This window comes from Sciurus vulgaris (genome assembly GCF_902686455.1).
Source record: "Sciurus vulgaris genome assembly, chromosome: 12".
Lineage (NCBI taxonomy): Eukaryota > Metazoa > Chordata > Mammalia > Rodentia > Sciuridae > Sciurus > Sciurus vulgaris.
Genome location: NC_136473.1, coordinates 7,889,754 through 7,910,912, shown reverse-complemented (window position 1 = coordinate 7,910,912; position 21,159 = coordinate 7,889,754). Strand labels below are relative to the sequence as shown.

The 21,159-nt window shown below is 41.8% G+C and overlaps 1 protein-coding gene across 3 annotated transcripts in view; it reads left to right on the top strand.

Moving 5' to 3' along the window:
* ADARB2 (adenosine deaminase RNA specific B2 (inactive)) overlaps positions 1 to 21,159 on the top strand; it is a 487,529-nt gene that overhangs the window by 312,298 nt on the left and 154,072 nt on the right. For 2 of the 3 annotated variants that reach the window (XM_079107789.1, XM_079107791.1), the window contains exon 2: positions 19,821 to 19,907. The exons of the other annotated variant lie outside the window; for it this stretch is intronic. In XM_079107789.1, coding sequence (XP_078963915.1) covers positions 19,821 to 19,907 — 87 coding nt within the window. The remainder of the gene's footprint in view (positions 1 to 19,820; positions 19,908 to 21,159) is intronic. 3 annotated transcript variants of the gene reach the window in all.

Sequence of the window (21,159 nt, the reverse complement as noted above, 5' to 3'; positions counted from 1 at the left end):
CTGCTGCCAACTCCACTGTAGGGTCTTTGCCTCTTTCTCTGTAAGTGGGGACCCTGATACTGGCCCTCCATGTGTTCTGAGCTGCAGGCACACCCAGGTGCTAAAGCACAGCAGCACACTGGCTGATGTGCGGCGCCAGGGTCCAGCGGGGTCCCGGCACCGTGAGGAGCCCGGGCAAGGCTCTCTGGCAGCCTCTGACGTCATTCTTGCTCTCTCCGCTTGTTCAGTTCTCGCTGGAGCCCCCACCCCGGGAGCAGATTCCAGGTGAAGAAGTGATGATTCTAAATACCTCTTCTCCCTGCTTCTGCTTCATTTCCAGGTTCTGCCTGATTCAGCCTCACAGGGCAGCCTGGGTAATACCCTGAATGTGGCCTCGTCCCCAAAAAACCACTGTCTGATGCAAAACCCATAAGGAGACAGACTCAGGCAAATGGAAAACATCCATTTGCCACACTTTATTACCAAGTCATGTAGAATGCAAAGTAAAAGCATAAAAATGAGCCTTTTAATACTGGGAAGGTGGCAGAGTCACACTTGGGGTGGACGGCATTGTCTCCCAGGCGCAGGTCCTCGGGAAACATGCCATGCTGAGTGAGTCTCGCCCAAGCAGAGGCGCACGGGACCCCGTAATAACTCAGGGTATTTTATCGCCGCATGTCCTCAAGCCAGGCATTGGATGGGAAAAACACTCTGGAAACAAAATTAAATAGTTTTAGATCTAATTTTACCAGGCTGAACGAGGCTACAGATTGATTTTCGTGGAATCTAATAGAACGGGGCACCACGCGGCCTATCTCACAGAAAATCCATCTCCACATTCTGCTTTTTACTTACTTTGCTGTTCGCTAGAAGTAATAAGAAGCTAATATTTTACCAGGCGATGTGTTTCGCTCTGTAAATGGCCTCTCGCTCCAAAGCTGTCGTGAATGCTCAGCTCCTGCCCCCGTTTGTCTCCTCAAATGCCTGCTTAGATTTTGTTGTGAATCTACCAAGGGAACACTTTGCCCCCCGGGGGGGCCTGTGCTGCTCCGGTGACACCACTCTGGAGGGTCAGGGACAGAGGCCAACCCAGCTCCAGGTGGCCAGAGCCGACACACCCCATCTGGCCTGGTGTTCCCTGTCTCTCTGGGGGGACCCTCAATCTTCAGTCCAGGTCCACGTGTCTCCCTCTTATCCAAACCCGTGAAGCTCTTGTCCCTCTGACTCTCCCTCATCCTCAAAGCCAACTTCCAAAATGACAAGGAACAAAACGGTCATAGGCAAGCCCCCCACTGAACACTGGGTGTACCTAGGGTGAAGTGTTGCTGTGCCCTGGGAAATCTGCGCTGGTGTCTGCCCGTCCCCACCTGCCTTCCTTTACTGAATGAATGCCTTGAGGACAGTCACCGAGCTGGGTTTTGTCACTTCCCATTTATTTATTTATTTATTTATTTATTTATCTATTAGTGTCACCTACTGCCTTGATGATGCAACACAGGTAAACCTAATCTAGTCTGTCACCCTCCTCCAGGCAAACACCCCTTTATTCAATGACAAGAGAATGCACCTTCCAAATAACATTACGATACCCTGAATATGTGGGAGTTCATATTCACAGATCAGTCTAAGGCCAGGATTATCCACACAGCAAGAGAATTCCCTGCAGAATATTTTAACACTTCTGTCATAGCTGAGAATTTGTTAACAACTTCACAGGAAGCTGAGAGCAGAGAAGCCCCATGGAATGGGGCCGGATGACCTTGTTAATTGTCTGGAATTCCATCACAAAGGAGGCCAATGTTGAATTGTAATGAAAACCAGTAGGAAATAAAGGATGCTAAATCCTGTTTGTCCCATGCCCACCCATTCCATAAAGTGGTCTCCTCTACAAAGCTTAGGTGGCATAATATTATTACAGATTCAAAATATCATCCTTCATTTACCCAATTGCAAATGAGATTTCTGAGATGAGAAAGTGCGACCGTTTCCTCTGTCCCTGAACTATAAACACCATCCTATTGAAATCTTAGAAACTGGGGGCTAGGGGGGCACTTTCAACAAAGTGATGTGAATCCATTGGCCTTGGCAGACCAGGTGTGGGAAGCGAGGCTATTTCATTAGTGTTTGGAGATTGGCACATACCTCAGGCAAAATAAAATAACCTGAAGTCAATGGCTAAGAATCCTCTTCATTTATTTTCATCCATGTTTCCCACCTCTTACATTATCCATTTTTGCATTCAATGGACATTTATTGTGACCCTGCTAAATGCCAAATCTGTGCAGGGGTCTGAGAGAAGATTTTTCCAGGGGAAAACTGTGCTCAGCAACATTCTTGGACTTTCTCTGGAAGGATCCCCTGTGGCTCTCCAGCAAGTTACCCATCAAGTCCCAGGAGAACCCACTCTTGCAGACTGTGCTACTGAGGAAAACTCTCCTCCCCAAATGGGAGTGTGACTTTTCACGGGTCTGAGGCATCTAAAACATGCAGAGCCAGCTCTGAGCATTATTGGAGGGTGATGCGAGGTGCGAGGGTACAAAAACCTCTTTCACATCTATTCCCATACCTGAAATTCTTCCCTTAAAACTGAATGTTATTATTCGAGTGTTCTCTATTCCGTTCAAATATCTCAAGGAAAGAAACTGGCAAATTCATGTTTTACACTTGTTCTTCCTATGTCCCCAAACTGGGTTCTGGAAATTTGGGGGAAAGCCTAGAAACTTCCTCCGGATCATGGGGTCAGGAGTTGGTAAAAGGGAATTCTTGATGGAACTCTTCCAGAAGAGAAGGATGAGAACTTTGTCTTAGAGAAAAGAGTTGACACAAAACAGGAGATTTCAGGAAGGAACAAAAGTTGCTTCATTCACAGCCTTTCAGTTGAAAATGTCAAATGTCTTGAGCGGCATTCATTCCGTCTTCAAAGATCATTTTGGAGCATCTGCTCTGCACCAGCATCTTGGATCCTGGGGATACAGCAGCAAGTCCAAGGTGGGCAAACCCCCTGACCCCAGGAAGCTGTGCTCCAGCTGGGAAAGATGGACATTGAACAAACAAGCATGATGCCTAGTACCAGAGGGGTGGAGGACAGGGAGAGAAGGGGAGCTCTAGGCTGTAATGTTCTCAGCTCCTGGACCCGGCAAGTGTCCTATAAATCTGGACTGAATAATTGGATGATAGAATGAGTGAGTGGCAGGCTGTTTCCACTATTAATTCAAATAACCCACACTTACCAGAGGTAGGCTTGAAGAATGACGTGTCACAGGTGAGATGGGGGAGGATCCAGGCTAGGAACAAGGGACCCTCTCACACCCCGTAAGGCTGTATCTGTCCATACGTGTGCCCCCACCACAGGTGACTATCATGGGTCACTGGAGGAGCCTGCCGGTGCTTGCTTTCTGTACTTATGCTCTGGTCAACCTCTGGTTGATTTAGCTGTGCTCACTCTGCCTGAGACAGCTGATGAATAAACCAGTCTATTAGGGAGGTTAAAAATAATAAATATCATTTTCATACATTAGCCAGAAGCTCGATTCTAAAGGAAAATAATTAAATTTAGACTTGTAAATTCAGGTACTAAAATTTTCACCTGCTCTCTCAACAGTTACCTCTGTGCTCCTTGTTTCATTTTCAGTTATTAGAGTATCTAATAGAGTATCTAATCCACATCAGAGATGAAAAATTAACCAAACTTCTAATAGTGTCAGGGAACATGGACTTAGTGTTGACAATATGGCCAACTGATATCCAAGGAGGACAGGGTGACCTCAGAGAGGTTTCATAGCCTATTTCTAATTTCCAAATGAGCACAATTCATTAGCTTAATAAGGTTAATATCAGAAAATGAAATAGAAAAAAACATTAGATCCAGCTGCCTTCAGAAATGTAAGTGGCCAAGATATTCAAGGAAAGCCTGAGAGAGTCACTGCACCCCCGAGACACACAGGGTAAGTTAGAGTTGGTATCACATACAGCTAGCCACAGGCAGCAAGGTTCACCTGTGTGCCCCTGGCTGGGGACCAGGCTGTTTCATGTCCTTGTCTCAGTTCGTCTTCACGACAGCGCCCATGATACAGACGATGGTGGTGATCTGCACATTAGAGATCAGGAAACTGGGACTGAGGGAGGTCAGGCACATGGGACAGGCTCTTGAAGGTTACATGTGGATTGGAACCCAAAACCACCTGCGTAGACAGCCTGCCAGCCAAGCCCAGGCATCCATCTTCAGGAAGGAATGATCCAGTTGGGGAAACAACACATGTAGGGAGTTACTGGGTATTCCAAGAGCACGCGCTGTAGGCATTGTGTTGGAGGAAGGCAGAAGATGAGATGAAGGGCGGGAAAGCCTCAGGTGCATCATGACCTGGCTGTTCACTTACCAAACTAGCTGGACCTTTATACAGTGGAGACTTTCGATGGTTTACATTGAGGACTGTCAGGGTCTCAAGTATGAGAGGAGGGGAGGTGTGCTTCAACCACGTGCACCCCTCCCATCCGCAGAGGGGTTCTGTCGTTCACATGTGCTCCTTCCCTGAGAAGTTCATGCAGTAGTCGTCATAGAACCAAATCCCCTCACCACAAGCCAGAGCTACCTCCTCTGCTGGTTCCCTCAAGATCAGTCTCAGAAACACCTTGCCTCACACAGAACCCTGGCAGGCCCTGACTCACTTCCTCTCTGGCCATTGCCCACCTCTGACTGCCACCTCCGACCACAGGAACTGACCTGTACTTCCAAGGGCTCTGTGCTGTCCCTTGCTTTGTGGCCCTCTCCTTGGTCTCCTCCAGAGAACAGTGATTTTGACAACAAGTAAAAGGATGGATTGGCAAACATAACAGATAGCAGATTATTGCAAAATCCATGTGAGAACTCAGGTGCTGAGATTCAGCTGTGGAACCAAGAAATGACTAGAAGCCACACTCTAGAGATCTGGGTAACCCATTTAACACGTGAAGTGAGGAAAATAGATGAGGGGAAGCAGCTCTAGGGACTCTAATTTGGACCCTCGGTAGATGGTATTAAGTGGGTCAGAGAAACGCTGGACAGGCTAGAGATACTCATTCAGTTTTGAGCAGATTGACTCAGAAATGTCTGTAAAAGCAACCAGGTAAAATGTCTAGCGGGAAGAGAGGAGTTGGACTTTAGAATCCAAAGGGGGTCGGGGATTAAAGAGCCCAATTGCCTTCAGGATATCCATCTTCAAATGAGAGCGTGGTTCATAAGTAGGGTGACCTTATACTTTACCTTCCAAACTGGAACACTTGCGAGCTGAGTGATGCTATTAAAGATCACACCAAAACGACAGGACAAACTAGGACAGACTGAGGCGCACAGGGACAGACTGCACCCTGTCCCCAGAGCACTTGCTAAGTAAAGCAGGGCAAATGCTGCTCGTGATATCCTCAGTGACACTATGAGAGCGCAGTCTAAAGCCCACACCCAAGTGGGGAAGTGTGCCCTCCGTACAGTAGAAAGAGACGTGGCTCACAGCAAGGAAACGTAAGTAGCATGTTCCTGCAAGGCCAGGACTTGGCTTGTGCTGCAGCAAGGCATGCGGATTGGGAAGGGAAGCGAGGGGGCAGGCAACATGCGGGGTCCATAACTCAAGTCCACTAAGCTACGGGAGCTGGCGGGCAAGACAGTCCTGTCTCAGGGGTATTCATGCACCGTACCCTGCTCAAAAACCCTGGAGAGCCTCCGACTCGGTGACAGACTGGAGGCCCAGGAAGTTGTCATCCCCTGGCAGGAGTGATGGTTTAGGGTTGACTTCCCACACAAGAAAGACAAGAGGTGCCTGTCTAGAGGCAGCTAAATAGGGAAACGGTTTTACAAAGAAGGAAATGGTATGTAAAACTGCAAAGCAACGCTGCATGGGTGTAACATTTCTCCAAAGGAAAAGGGGAGGAAGGGATAGGAAGACACGGAACCCATAAGGAACCAGCAACATTGAAGACTCAAGGACTTTGGGGGAGACACACCTATAGAGGCAGACAGCTCCACACCAGCCTGGAATTAACCCTTACTCTGTTGGTCCTCTGAGTACTGTGCAGGTCTGTAAGGCTCAATGTGTAGTTCAGGAGAACTTCCAGCTTCAAGCTGGTTAACTAACAGAATCCTGACCAGAATCACAGTCCTGTCACGTCTTGTAGATGTTCTCATACGTTCACTCATCCTCAGAACCAAGGGAGCAATAAAGTCTCCTGATCCTGGTCCCAAATACCCCACAATTTAATCTATTGCTAGAGCCCTTGGCCACCTGCTATCTCTGACCAAGAGCTCCTTCAGCTCCTGCAAACGGTCCCCCAGTGGAAATAAATACTTAAGATGGCAGAGATGGACACAATGAAACAATTAGATTTAAAAGTGTTCTAAAAGGCACAGACCTTTTGGAACTGATCGTAAACTTGCCCCATGTCTAGATAAGAGCCAACAAATACCAAGCACAATAGAAGAAAACAGCTAGGGAATTTCCTACAGCAACATGAAATTACGACAAGGGACAACATCTATGGTCATGTGTGCCAGAGAGTGGCTGTGTGCTTATTTCAGGGGGTGAAGATCCATGTGTGGAGGTATACACTGCGAGCTGTATAAAAGCTTCCCTAACTGCCTAGATAATTCCAGAGTGCAGTTGCTATCGAGAACAGGTGAGCATCTCAGCCAGGTGCACAGCAGGCTATAGATTCAGGAGGCATTTGCTAAAGAAGTAACTCTGAGGAGCTTCCACTTCCTTGGTTTAGTGGAAGGAAATTCTGCCAAAGGAGCTGCTAGCTCCCTGGTCTGAAGTCAGGGTCTGAAGCAACACAGCAGCTGAGCCTCTGTCCCTCACTGCTGTGGATCATTCGGATGCCCCAAATAGAGAAGACAGTCCTGTAGAAGCTGGATGGCCTCTAGGCCAAGCCCTGTGACCCCAGTTGTCCAGCATGACCTTTGGGCCAGCAGTTAAGAGAGGGATCCTGCAGTAAAGCTCACATCTCAGGCCCACTGAGGATGTAGAGAATGATGTCATAGGATTTCTAAAAGCATCTACTCCCAAATGGAGCATAAAATGAGGAAGTTGTTTAGAACTTTGCAAAGCCACAGAAGGCCTTGGCAGATCATTTGGAAAGCTCTGAGTATCTCCAAGTGAAGTGTGAACACACACCTTTAGAATCTCTTTCCTAATTTAAATATACTTTCTTGCAAAGATTCACCTTCCCCTGTCAATCACTTGTCAGACCATCTGTGTCTGTGCCCACCATTCACATCTGGAACAGCGCATGGAACAATCTGGTATGGGCTTGTTTGTGTTTAGACTTTTTCCCTATTTCCAGAAATAAACCAATGTTAGCTGGAATGCAGTAGACATATATCTCAAGCCAAGGATGTTTGTGTGGCCTTGGAGATTGATCACAGCTCTGTAGTCACTGTCTGGTCAAAAACCTACCTGTGATGTAGCCCAATACTGACACAAGAATATGCTCTAGGGGGAGAACAAAAAGACTTAGAAATGAGAAAGTGACAGATTCCATGTAAAATTTTGTCAAGTGACTAATTGGCAACCACGCCACTAACAACTGTGAACTAGAACCCACATCTGTGCACACATGGTTACTAATAGCCCTCATCCCTACCAGGAGCTTCCTGCAGCGTCCAGGTAGAGGTTGCTTCCAAGGCATTGGGAGTTGGAAAGAATTGGGGAGTTGTGTCTTTTCTGCTCTCTCCTAAGGCTTCAGAGTATAAAAAGAACTCTCCCTCTCACTCTCCCACTCACTTCCAGCCCCTGCACAGAGGGAATAGTGCACAGGCTAGCAGACTGGGAAACCGGGGACTCTGAGGTCAACACCCTGAGAGGGAAGGGTTCCAGAGGGCAAGGCAGGACCTAGGGTCTACGGGTCCTCCCTTGCAATGCAGTGTCAGCGGTTCATTCGGAGTTTCAACTCCTTGGAGTAAAAACATGGAACAATTATTGGATTTTTTCCCCCATTTCTCCCTTTTATCCCCCTTTCTCTATGCCTCAGTGGATCTCAGGCAGAATTCATAACTTCCTCCTCATTTTTCAATTCATGAAACTCAGTCCTGTCCAGATAAAATTTGCAATCTCATCATCAATTGTGAACCCATCTGAGAAAGAGAGAGAAAAACAGGAGTGTCTTTGTTTAATTGACCAAGGTTCCCATATGTCTGCCTGGAGATAACCAACAGATCGTCAGTGTCCCTGTCTACACAAGTGTCCAATGTTTGTTACCCCATGGGGCAAGCAAGAGGTGCCCCCTAGGGCCCTGGATCTGGAATTCTCTCTCTCCCCAGCCTTCCTCCTCGTTTCTCCTTCTTTCCACTACCCACCTCTCACAATTCACAAGTGTCAGGCCTTTTCCTCTCTGGTCCCCTGGGATCCCAACTCCCATGTGTGGCTCCTCCTGCTTGGATTACTCCTCCCTTTCCAGAGTGGGTAGCCCACAGTCACCAGATGAGACACTGCCTGGGTTCAGCAACTCAGTGCCTCATAAACAGTAGATATGATTATCATTCATTAAGTCTAACCAGTCACTTCCAAAAAATTCTCCCCAAAGAGGTGAGGTCTTTCTGCATTATTGCTTTCATAGCATCAGAGTCTGAAATTATGAAATTAACTGTGTGATAAGTTGAATGGATGTACTAGTGTGCTAGGGCTGCCATAATGGGACACCACAGACCAGGCAGCTTCAGTAAGGAGGTCTGTTGTCTCCCAGTTGTAGAGGATGGAATCTGGAGCATCACATGGTTGGTTCATCCTGAGGCCTCTCTCCTTGGCTTGTAGATGGCCACCTTCTCCCTGTATCTTCACAAGGTCATCCTCTGTGTGTGTCTGTGTCCTAATCTCTTCTTCTTAGAGGACACCAGTCAGAATGCGTTTGGTCCCAAATTAATGACCTCATTTTACCTAAATCATCTCTAATACACCTTTTAAAGACCCTCCTCCAAAGACAGACACATTGGAGGGACTCAGGGTTAGGGCTTCAACACATGAACTCCAGGGGAACACAATGGAGCCCACAAAGCCAGATGAGTGACCTATACTGTAGGCTGGCCTCTTGTTTACTTGGGTCTTTTCAGGACCAAACTCATGAGTTTTCTCCATCTCTGAAATTGTAGGAAGAGATTCACACTCTACAGTCACCAAAAAGAATCAAACCTTCTTGCATTTTACAAAACTCAGCAAAATGACCCAGTCTTTTTTAAAAGTTGCCTGAACCACTCTATGTGGGTCAGAGGATGCGAGTTTGAAAGCAGTACTTTAAAATCCATGTTCCTGAAAAATTGTGAGATAAATAAATTCTTTGCCTTTGCTCCAAAATGCTGTTCCTCTTCTGGGCCTGTATGGAGGTTAATTATTTCCTCACTTCCCAGGGTAGCCCACCTGTTCACACTGATTTGCGACTGTGTTTAGACAGAAGCAGCATCCACCTACAGACGTACCTGTATTCCATTAGAATATACAGTTATGAAAGAAAGTGGGTCAGGCTTGAGAGAGGCCATCTGTCAGAGTGTGTTTTGGTAAAAGAAAAACATAAGAAGGGAACTTATAAAAGAGGCTGAAGAATTGTAGCCCAAGGGTACCAACAGAGTTCTGTGGGATCCAACTGTCAACCTCCTTTCCCAGCTATGTAATTGCTCAAGATAGCTGTGCTAGATGTGGGAATGTACATGGCCTACAAAGGGGAAGACAAAAGTAGAAAACCTCACTTTCAATTTTTGAAAAAGGGATAGAAGCAAAGTGTTCAATTTATGTTTTTTTAAAAAATAACCCATCCTATAAAATATTCAGTCTTCTTTAAGAAGCTGAGGGTAGATCAAATTCTTAGTTTAACAATTATCATTTTTATTAAAATTTCCAGCACATGTGTTATTTTACATGAATTATCCAGATAACTGACATGCTCACACGCCCAAAGATTCTTTTGAAATTTTTATTACACTGGGAACAATTGGTTTATAAAATGTTTGTGTACAAAACAGTGTCTGCATCCATAATGTAAACTCCAAAAAATAAACTTTCCACAGTCCCGCCAATCACTGAGCCAACTGGCCTGCAAGTGGAGGTAGAGGTGTGTTGTGCAGGTCTCCAGAGCTCTCACTGCAGCTCTCAGGAGTGACAGCTCCTTTTGTTGTACTATCACACAGTTTTCCTGGTACGGCTCTCAGGATGGCTCCAAAGGACTTGATGTTTAAAGTGATTTCTTTTCTTGTTGAGATATCTAACCCTTTTTAATACATCTGAGACTTTCACATCGATAAAAGAAGCAGAAAATTAAAACCTGAATCCTGATAAGTGAAGCATAAGTGACTGTACAGTTAATTCTTTCCTAGGAGACACCTGCATTTTATATCTACGATCCTTAATTTTCTTCTTTATATATAGATATAGATTTGTTCTAGCCCCCATTTCTCCTTTTAGATTAAATAAAACTTCCAGGCTTGATTCCTTTTATTTATTTATTTATTTTTGTCCAATCATGATTTTGGGGTTTTTTTATTTGTTAATAATTGAAGTAGAATTTACATAATGTGAAAGGTACAAATGGTATGTGCTACAATTCCATGACAAACCCACATACATGACACATACCCCTATCTGAGTGTTGTCATTGTGCCAGAAAGATTCTTACATTTCTTCCTAGTCGATCTTCAACTCACCCTGAGAGGTTCCAGTTTCTTTCCCATGAGCCAGTTTTGCCTGTTCTGAAACTTCTCCTACACAAGATTACATTGCACATTCTCATGTGTGCCTAGACATTTTTGCTTAAAATAATGCTTTTGAGATTCATTCATATCATGCTGTACCTTAATAATTTTTTGTATGTGTGTGGTTCTGGGGATTAAACCCAGGGCCTTGTGCATGCAAGGCAAGCACTCTACCAACTGAGCTATATCCCCAGTCCATGTACCTTCATAATTTGATCCTTTTGTTACCTTTTGCCTATTTTGCTTTTGTGCTATTCCATTATATGAATGCACCATGGTATGTTTATCTTGTCTTCTCTTGACAAGCATCTGGGATACTTCCAATTTGGAGCTGGGATAAACAGAATTTCTAGAAATATTCTTCTACAATTCTTTTTCTGAACGTATTCATTTCATTTATTGTGGGTAAATACCTAGAAGTGGAGGTCATAGGATAGGTATATATTTAATAGGTGAAATATTTTTTAAAGTTTTCTAAAGATATTATACCAACATGTGAATCACAATTTTCTCTGTATGTACCTTTGCCCATATTTAGCATTGTCGGTCTTTTTTAATTTTAGCCATTTTAATGGGAAGGTATTGGTATCTCTTTGTTTTCATTTGAATTTCCCCAGATGTGTACTGCTGTTGAATACTTAGCTATTTGTATATCTGTCATTTTGAAGTTTCTATTTAATTATTTTGAATGTTTTATAATTGGATTTTTTGTTCTTTATTAAGGTCAAAATATATTTGAGTTGTAATCATATTATCTCAGTCTGTGTCTTTCTTTTAGTTTTATTAACAGCATTATGTCACCAAATTGAAATTTTTTATTTTGATGGAAATTAATTTACAACATTTTTACTTTTACTGTTAGTGTTTACTATGTCCTAAGAAGTATCTGCCTACATGAAAGCCATGAAAGTAACCTCCAATATTTTCTTCTAGAAGATTTATTATCTGGACTTTTAACTTAGGTTTATCACTCATTTTGACATAATTTTTGTGTGTGACATGTGAGATCAGAATTCATTTTTCTAAAATGTTCAATTTTATCAGCACTGTTTGCTAAGAAGGCTTTCTTTCTTCATTGAATTGAATGACTTTGAAATCTTGAAAATTAATTGACTATGTATATATGATTCTATATCTTAATTCCTTATTTTGTTCCGTTATTTGTTTATGTATCAATAGGATATTACTATATTATATTTGTTTTTCATTATCAATATTGTTTTGACTATTCTGCATCCTTTGCATCTCCATAAAAACTTAAAATTTTCTTTCAATTTCAACCAAAAATCCTAGTGAATTATTGATTCAAATTCTATTGAATCTGTGGATAACTTTGGGGACTATTGATATTGTAACAATATTGTCTTTCATTCTGTGAAAATACTGTATCATTTCAATTAATTTCTTTCAGTAATACTTTTTAAAAATGAGAATGTGGAAATTTGGCATGTCTTCCTTTCCCTTTAAATTATAGCTAGGTATTTCATCTTTTTATGCTAACACCATTGTGTCTTTAGTTCTATTTTCCTTATTTTTTATTATGGTGCATAGAATCATATAGAGTTTTATATGTTAGAGTTGTATCTTGGGGCCTTGCTAAATTCACTTATTAGTTCTAGTGGTTGTTTTAACCTTTTGTTAGGAAGTTCTATGTCTGTAATCACACCATAAGAAAAATAGAGTCTTAAAGCTTTCTTTCTAATCTCTGAGACTTTCATTTTTCTTGTTTTATTACTCTAACTAGTATCTCTAATGCAATGTTGAATAGAAGTGGTGAAAAGAGACATTGTTACCTGTACCCAATCTTAGGAAATCATTAATCTTTCATTAAATATAATATTAGCTATAGATTTTTGGATGTTCACTTTATCAACCTATGGAACTATTTACCTAATCTTATTCTTAGAGAATTTTCATGAAGATAAGTGCTTAATTTTGTCAAATTTTTTTCTGAATCTATTATGTAATGTTTTTTCTACTTTATTTTGGTAGTGTAGTGAATTATGCTGATTATTTTTCAAATATGAAACCATATTTGCATTTCTGGAATAAACTGTACTTGTTCATGATAGGGCATTCTTTTTTGTATAGAGCAGAACTTGATTTGCTAATATTTTATTAAAGACTCATCTTCTAATGAGAACTATTTGTTTGAACTAGTTTTCTTGGGTCTTGTTTGCTTTATTTTGTTTTTCCTTATAACATCATGACTGGTTTGGGTTTGAATTAGTATTGACTTCATTAAATAAGTTTGATATTCTTCCCTCCTTTTCTGTTTTCTGAAAGATTTTGCATAAAATTCATATAATTTATTTCTAAAATATTTTGTACAATTCACTAGGGAAACTATCTAGATCTATGGGTTTTATATGAGTTGATTTTGTACTAAGAAGTAAATTTGCTCATTACCCATTGGGTTCTCGGGTTTTCTATTTCTCCAACAGTGAACTGTGATAGTGTTGTCTTTCAAAGAGCTTACCCATTGCATCTATTCTTCCCATTTAGTTTTCTCTTTGAAGAGTTAAAATTTCTTTAGGGGAATTCAATGTATGTTCTATCATGCTCATAATAATTGTTCTGTACTCAAGGCATCCTTTTTCTCTGACTGCTTTGAAAACATTTTCTTTACCTTTTGTTTTCACCAATTTAACAATGATGTGCTGTGCTTTGGTACAGCTCTCTTTGTTTATTCTATTAATATTGATTGATCTACTTAGATTTTTGGTTTGATGTTTCCAAAAATATTTTTAACTATCATTTAAAATATTTATTCTACCTTCATGTTTCTTTCCATTCTTTCCTGAACTCCAATTGTATATACATACATATGTGTTCTCTCATGTTTGTCATATGGTTTCTCTCCCTGCTATCATGTTTTAATAGTTTATATTGACCCGTCTCCAAATTTACTTTTAGGTTCTTCTGAAATGACCAAACTAATGATAAATCCATCCAGTGATTTCTTCCTTTCATATACTGTATTTTGTAGGTTGAAAATTTTCATCTGTTTCATCTTTAGAATTTACATTTCTTTACCAACATTCCTTATCTATTTACTCATATGTCCACATTTTTCTTCCAGTTTTTAAAGGTATTTGTAACATCTATTTGAAGACCGTATCTGCTGATTTCAATATCATGGCATCTTTTTCATCAACTATATTTTTCATGACTCTAGGTTATATTTTAGAAGTCTGCTTCTTCCCAGATTGAGCTATTAATTGCTGGACATTGAGAGTCCTATATTGCTGAGAATCTGGATTTTATTGTGTTTCTTGACTTTTCTTCTGGCAGGCAATTTAATACTGCCAGAATACTTACTGTTTTAAGTCTTTGTTAGGACTTGTTTAGAGAAGTCCTTTCTCTGGACAAGGGTAACCCCAGTCCTCAAATATGACCTTCCTAAGATTCCAACAGGATACCAACTCCTGAGGGAGGCCTCTCTCTCTGCCTGATTGGAATGCCTGTCTTGGACTATCCAACCTCCTGAATCTTCCTTCAGTTTTCAAGTCCCAGCAGCTACTCTTTGCCAGACCCACTGAGTCTCCCTTTGCTCATCTGCAGCCCAGTCTTGATCAAAGACATCAGAAAATTCCACAAAGGCCTCTGGAGCCCTGTCTCTCTCTGTGCAGCTTTCTGCTACCCTCAAGTTATAGTTGCCTCAGCGGCACAACGTTTGATCTTTGCCTTTTCAACCTGCCAACCCTGCTGTGTTCTTAAGGTCCATCTTTCTACTATTGCAAGATGCTTCTAGGCAGGAAGTTTGGGAAATTGTGAGACTCATCTCATAGGCTTCTCTTTCCTCAGAGATAAGTCACCCACCGCCTGTTATCCAACCTCTGAAAACAGGTGTTTCCTCTATTGTTTCCAGTTTTATTATTGTTTACAACAAGACAGCTAGTCAACTTTCATTGTTACTGACCCTCCCTTTCTGCTCACTCTAGGATTCAAGATGTAGACTTGGGATCTTGTAACATTTGTATATTCTCTGCTCACGATAAAGAATATGATATATTTACCATTTTCCTTCCTTATCTAAGTAGATCAGAAAGAAATAGGCAAAATAAAACTGAAAAGTTGTTGGACCCTATTTTGCTCAGTGGTGTCAAATTATGGCTTGCTTTTGGGAAAGGGAGGGTAGAGAACAGACTCTCCTGTCTCACATGTGGTGAATGCTCCTCAACAAGGTCTATTCCTGGGTTTCAGGAATCCTGATAATATTTGTTTTTGAATGCAATCGGTGATTATTTCTGGAGAAAACTCATGTATTTTTTTCTACTAAATATCAACCCAACCCTCAATGTAAGTGATTTTTTTTTCTTATATAATAAATTACTCATTACACTACTCTTTTTACTTTATTTTGTGGCCTTAGAAACAGGAAAGATGCCGTTCTTCCGGTTTTAAATGTATGTAGCTAGAACACATGGACGTTAAAGTTCTACAAAGGCAAGACAATGTGGGAAAATCCAGAAAATTTTGCAGCTACTTCCAGGAGAAATTTTCATTCTAGAAGAAAAAATAGAAAGATAAAGAGCTCCTTAAATAGCCTTTGCTCCAAGGGAAAAAGCGTCACACTTGGGAATATGTACATATCTACAGCTGTCTACAGCCCTGTAGTCAAGTATAGGTTTGTCATTTAGTTTTGGGGTTAATGTCTTAGTTTCTTCACCTGGAATAAAGAGAACAAAATCAGGTCACTACTAATCATGCAAGTTAATTCATAACCAAGTAACCCAGTATCTTCAATACACATAGCTACTTGATTTGGCAAAGAACTATATTTACTGCTTCAACAACAATTCCTAGCATTTAAGATTTTATATTAAATATTCTTCCGGGGAGGGACTCCTAAATCACTAATATTGAATATGACATTGCTAATACCCATATGGGTTTTCTCAAGGAAGATAATCGTATGTGAAGATAATCCTCATTCCTAAATATTAATAAGAAAAAATAAACAAATTGGGATATTTTAATTAATTACTAAACAAGATGAGGAGGAAATCTTAAAATACCTAAAATACATTTATTCCTGTAAGTGTATCTCTCCTCCCTATGACAATTGTAGTTTATTCCCAATCTGTTGTGACAGCAACTTAACATGTGCTTTGCAGATTACAACTATCCTAGTGTTTCCAGGAAAGAGCTTCTTCTGAAAATGATTCCCCATACGCTTCAAAAATATATAAAATTATTTCAATAAGGTCAAAGCCATTATTCTGCAACAAGTAATAAGGTTTATAATGCAAATGTCCTGGAACATTTTAAGTAATGCATTAAGAGCCAGATGCTGTGGTATGATTAATGGTGATCAGACCTTTTTCCTGAAAATGATTCTTGGTTCCTACACCAGAGCCAGCCCAAGCCTGCTTCATCTCTCTTAGGTCAATTTCCAATGGATCGTGTCCACTTCAGATGAAGTGTACCATGAGATCAGAATGCCTGGGGAGCAGGGAATACCCAGCCATGCTCTTCCACACTTTTTCCTGGAAAAGGAACACCTCACCTGTCACCTACCACCTCCTCCTAGGCTCTCCATTCAGAGAGGGAGAATATGCTGGAAAAGTGGGCAATTCTGCGAATCGGTTTCTCTCAGCACACCCAAAATGTCCACAAATGGCCCAAAGTATGGCCTCCATTTTTCAGCAGCAACCTGTATGAAAACATATGTTTAAAAGATGTCTGTGAAAGACACAGCAAATAGAATTCATTGAATATTGGAGCCCCACTCATTGAACCAGTTGAATGTAGATGCTGAATGGACAAGTGAATTATCAGGGAAGCTGTAAAGAAAGGCACTGACCTCAAATAACTTTGTTGTACTTTTGCCATATTAAAAAATTTAATTCCTCACTCATCAGAATATTTTGAAGATATAGTCTGTCTTCCTTAGAAATGATTGTTTCTCAAGAATGTAGGTACAGTCTACGCCAGGAGATTTCCTTTATATACAGCAATGGTTGTAGATAATAGTTGGAATTTTGAGTGTGCTTACACAGTAAACAAATGTTAGCAACTCTGTTGGTTTGGTTTGTTTAAGCTGGTCTGTGAAATCTATAATTCACTACACTAGAGAAAAGAAAAATTGATAGGGCATAATTAGGCCTGCTATATAAAATACGGAAGGTGCAAACAATTCTTTTCTTTTTTGCCATAGTGACTATTTATTTGTTAAATATTTAATTGCCACAAAGCATATATTCAAAATGCATAGTGTGATCATTTAATATGTGTAAATACACAGCCACAACAAATTAATTAAGCCCTCCATCACCACCTATAGTTATCATTGTGTGTTTGTATGTGTGTGTGTGTGTATGTGTGCATGTGCATGCACACATCCTGAGGGCAGAAAATCTGTTATCAAATTCTAAGTATACATTAGTATTAAATATAATCACATACTGTGTATTAGGTCCCCAGAATTTATTACTTATCTTGTAACTGAAAGTGTATTTTTTTTTGTCAATATGTAGCTCGAATCTCTAGTCCCCAGTGACAGCTCTTCTAATTTCTGCTTCTATGAGTTGGACCTTTTTAGATTTCACATTAGTGAGATCGCACAGTATTTATTTTCCTGTGCTTGACATCTCACTTGGCTGGTTCCTCCAGTTTCAACCACGTTGTCGCAAATGGCAGGATTTCCTTCTTTCTAAGGCTGAATAATATTCCATGGTACGGGGCTACTGCCTGTGTTCATCCACTCATCTGTTGATGGACATTCGAAGAGCTTCTGGCCCTCAGCTATCGTGAATAACACCACTACTAACATGAATGTACAAATATCTCACTGAGCTTCTATTCTTTGGTGGAACTGTTGATCCCCATTTCACTCTCCCACCAGTAGTGTACCAGGATTCTACTTTCTCCGTTAGCCAGTCTAGTGGGTACGAAGTGGTGTTTCCCTGAGATTTTCATAGCATTTCCTTAATGACTACTGATGCTGAGCACTGTTTTCATGTGCTAATTGGCCATTAGGGTATTTTCCTTAGAGAAATGTCTATTCAAGTCCTTTGCCTGAAATATGAATTTCAGATAAATAATGAGTAATTGTCTTGGTTTAGATAACCCTCACACACTATTGAGAACGTAAGTATACTTGAAAAAAAAATGTGTTGTTTATCTGAAATTCAATTTTCACTGGGTGTCCTGTGTTTTTGTTTGATAATCTAGCAACCACAGAAAAAGTGAGAAGTTTGGCGAATCTAAAACAATCTTTAAGTATTTCACATTTTGCTAAGGTGAGCTCTGAAATAGAGCAGGGTATTTTTGTGGGTGTTTGGCCAGTAGCCCTGCTTTATTAAAAAATTGTAATTTCATTTTGAGATCCTCCAGACTAAATCATTTGAGCTTCACAATCTTTGTGTAACATTATTGGACTCCCTTAATGAAATTATAACTCAAGCAAGATATTTCATTCTCTTGTAGTAAATTAGCTTGGGTTGTGAGAGTTCAAAGGGAGCAAATCCTTCCCTGGGTTTATTCTTCTTGTTTGGTAGAAGGAGCAGGCATTTTATATTCGGGTTATTTATTGTTCTCTTTGTGTGAACATTATATTGTTGCCTGTCCCTACTGGAAACAACAGCTGTTAACAGGCTCCTGAATGAATTTCATTGTGAACTCCCCTGGCCTCTGGATAGCTTGGCTAAGGAGAAAACCTCAGGGGGATAAAAAAAGGAGTAGGTTTCAGGCTGCGTCTGGATGCCTGAAGGCTAAGGGCATATAAAACGTCCAGTGAGCGTTTTCATGAGAGAGAAATCACGCTTCGATCAAGGTGTACAGAGCCAAATGGGAGTACCCAGAGACAGTGCTCCTCTGTAGTGGCAGAAGGACCCAAGGCACAGAGTGAGATGTGAACCCTGCACCCCACTGAAACACCTGCCCTCAGGGGTGGATGGTCTCAGAGGAGAGAGCAAGACCCCACTGAGCAAAGCAACTGAGCCCTTGGTGGACAGCTCCCCAGGACTGAGCTGTAATAAGTGACTCTGCTGCAAGTCTGCACCACGTTGAATGAGTAGTGATAGCATTTCCATCTGCAGCCTTTTAATGAAGGTTGTCAGTATTCATACAGCAACAGAATCGTACAGACATGGGGCATCAGTGGGCAGCTGAGACTCCCCGAACTGAGGGCTCATGTGCTGTGTCTCTCTGGCAGGCTGCCTTCTGGGGCTGCGGGTGCAACACGCACAAATACTCCCAACTCCTGGGCTTTAACTTAGTCAGTAGAAATCACTAAGATGAGGACATCCTCTTTGGGCTTCCTTCATTGGTCTTTTTTTTTTCTCCCCAAATACCGCCAACCTACATTCCTTCACTTCTCTGTTTAAGAGAAGTTTCTGAAGCTGAGGAGGAAACACTTGATTGGTCTTGAATGGCATTTTCTGGTTCAGTCCATTTTGCCAACTGTGCTGTGTTTGGTGTCTGGTACCCAGGATGCTTGGCTACCTAACTTCTGCCTTCCTGGATACCAGGGCCATAGGCAAAGGACAGTCCTGAAATTCCATCCTCAGAGTTCATCGTAGCTGGCCATTTCCAGGGGGAACACTCTGCCCTCACTGCCCTATGCCCTTCTCTCCCCTCCTAGACACCTGCTCAATCACCCACCGAGTGACATGGCTATGGTTTTATTAGTCCCATTATTTTCATTCATTTTAAGCCCCTAAAAGAAATTCTCCATAATGGGGAATAACAATTATATATAATATAACCATTATAATGAGGATTAATAATGGTATGGCCCTCTATAAATTATGAATTATTTTACTCACCTTAGTTCCTCTCTGTGATGTGACCTTGCTATGGTGGGCTCTAGCCCACCCACCTGGTAAGTAGAAGCAAGGTTGCCACCCTAAAGACAATTACTGAAAGTTTTAAGGGACGTGGAATAAGATCAGGGAAGATGCCAAATATAAGAGAAGAAAGATGGAAATCATAAAGTTTCAAATTGAATGGAGAGAGGAATTTGATAAAATGCTGTCAGAAATTCAATAAAAGACTGAGCCAGAATGAAGTGTCTAAAACTAGAATGACCTTTCCACCTCCCTTGTCCAACCCCTCGGTAATAAGAACATATGAAAGCATTGAGTTCTTCCAAAACTCGATGTCAAAAGTGCATTTCCTGTTCTTCTCTTTCCAGACAAAGTAAGCATATTGTCAACCTTCCTCGCTCCCTTCAAGTACCTAAGTCCTGGCACCACCAACACGGAGGATGAAGACAATCTAAGTAAGCAGCTCCCCTCTGCCTCAAAGTTTGGAGAGGTCTCTGCTTGATGTGGGGGGTTTCTTGCACTGTCCCTAAATAATGAGATCCTGGGGACCACATGGGAGGGACCATCTGGTCTTCCCCAGAGCAGGAGGTCTGCTCCCATCCTTCTAGGGACCCCATCCTCCTCGGCAGCGCCAGCCTCACCTGTAAGCACATCCTCACACATAGTTCCACCCTCACCTGGAATCCCAAGCTCACCTGGAGACCATCATTACCTGAAAACCCATCCTTACCCAGAATCCTATCCCCACCACAGTCCTGTGTCTTACCTGGACTTCCATGCTCCATTCTCGCATGGAGTCCCATCCTTATCTGGAATCCTGTCTTCACTTGGATTCTTACCCACAGACTAATTCTAATCCAGAGTCCTGTCCTCACCCACTGTCCCAGCCTCACCATGCCTCACCTGGAGTTGCCTCCTCATCCTTGCCTGGAGTCCCACTCTTACTTTGGGGGCAGGAATATATCTGTAATTTCTATGTGACTGAGGGCCCCAGAGATGGTAGGAAATAATCCAGTTTTCTTAAATCATCTCCTTCTCCCTTTCCTGTGTTTTCCTCTTCAAACCAAAAAGGGAAAATGATGATAGTGTCTTAAAACCTGGTTTGTACAATTATTGAACGGGGAAAGGGCTGGACTAGAGACTCTGTGTGGAAATAGTTCTGTTGCATGAAACTGGAGAAGCGCCAGAGCAACAGCATCAGGACCCTATTTTAAACAAAGCTGGTTAGGAAAGGGTCCAAGCAGTCTCTTCTGCTCAGCTCAATAAGGACAGCCAGAGTAGACATTGCCGGTGCTGTGTGTGCATGCATGTGCACGTGTGTGTGTGTGTGTGTGTGTGTGTGTGTGTGTGTGTGAGTGAGAGAGAGAGAGAGAGAGAGAGAGAGAGAGAGAGAGAGAGAGAGAGAGAGAGAGGAGAGAGAGAGAGGAGAGAGAGGGAGAGAGAAAGAGAATCCTGGGAGCCCTGGGCTTGAGCTACACTCTCCTCTCACTTCTAGCATATTGTCAAGCATCTAAAAGAGGGGAGAAAACATTCGAAATCATATGAACACCTAACAGATAGGCTCCTTTTTCCAACTAAAATGAGCTAAAATGTGTTGGAGAGGAAGCAAGATGTCTATTGGTGGCAACCAGGGTTGTTGCTTGGACCCCAAAGAAGCTGTGGCAGGGATTTCCATGGGAATGTTGTCCATCTCGCCATCAGATTTTA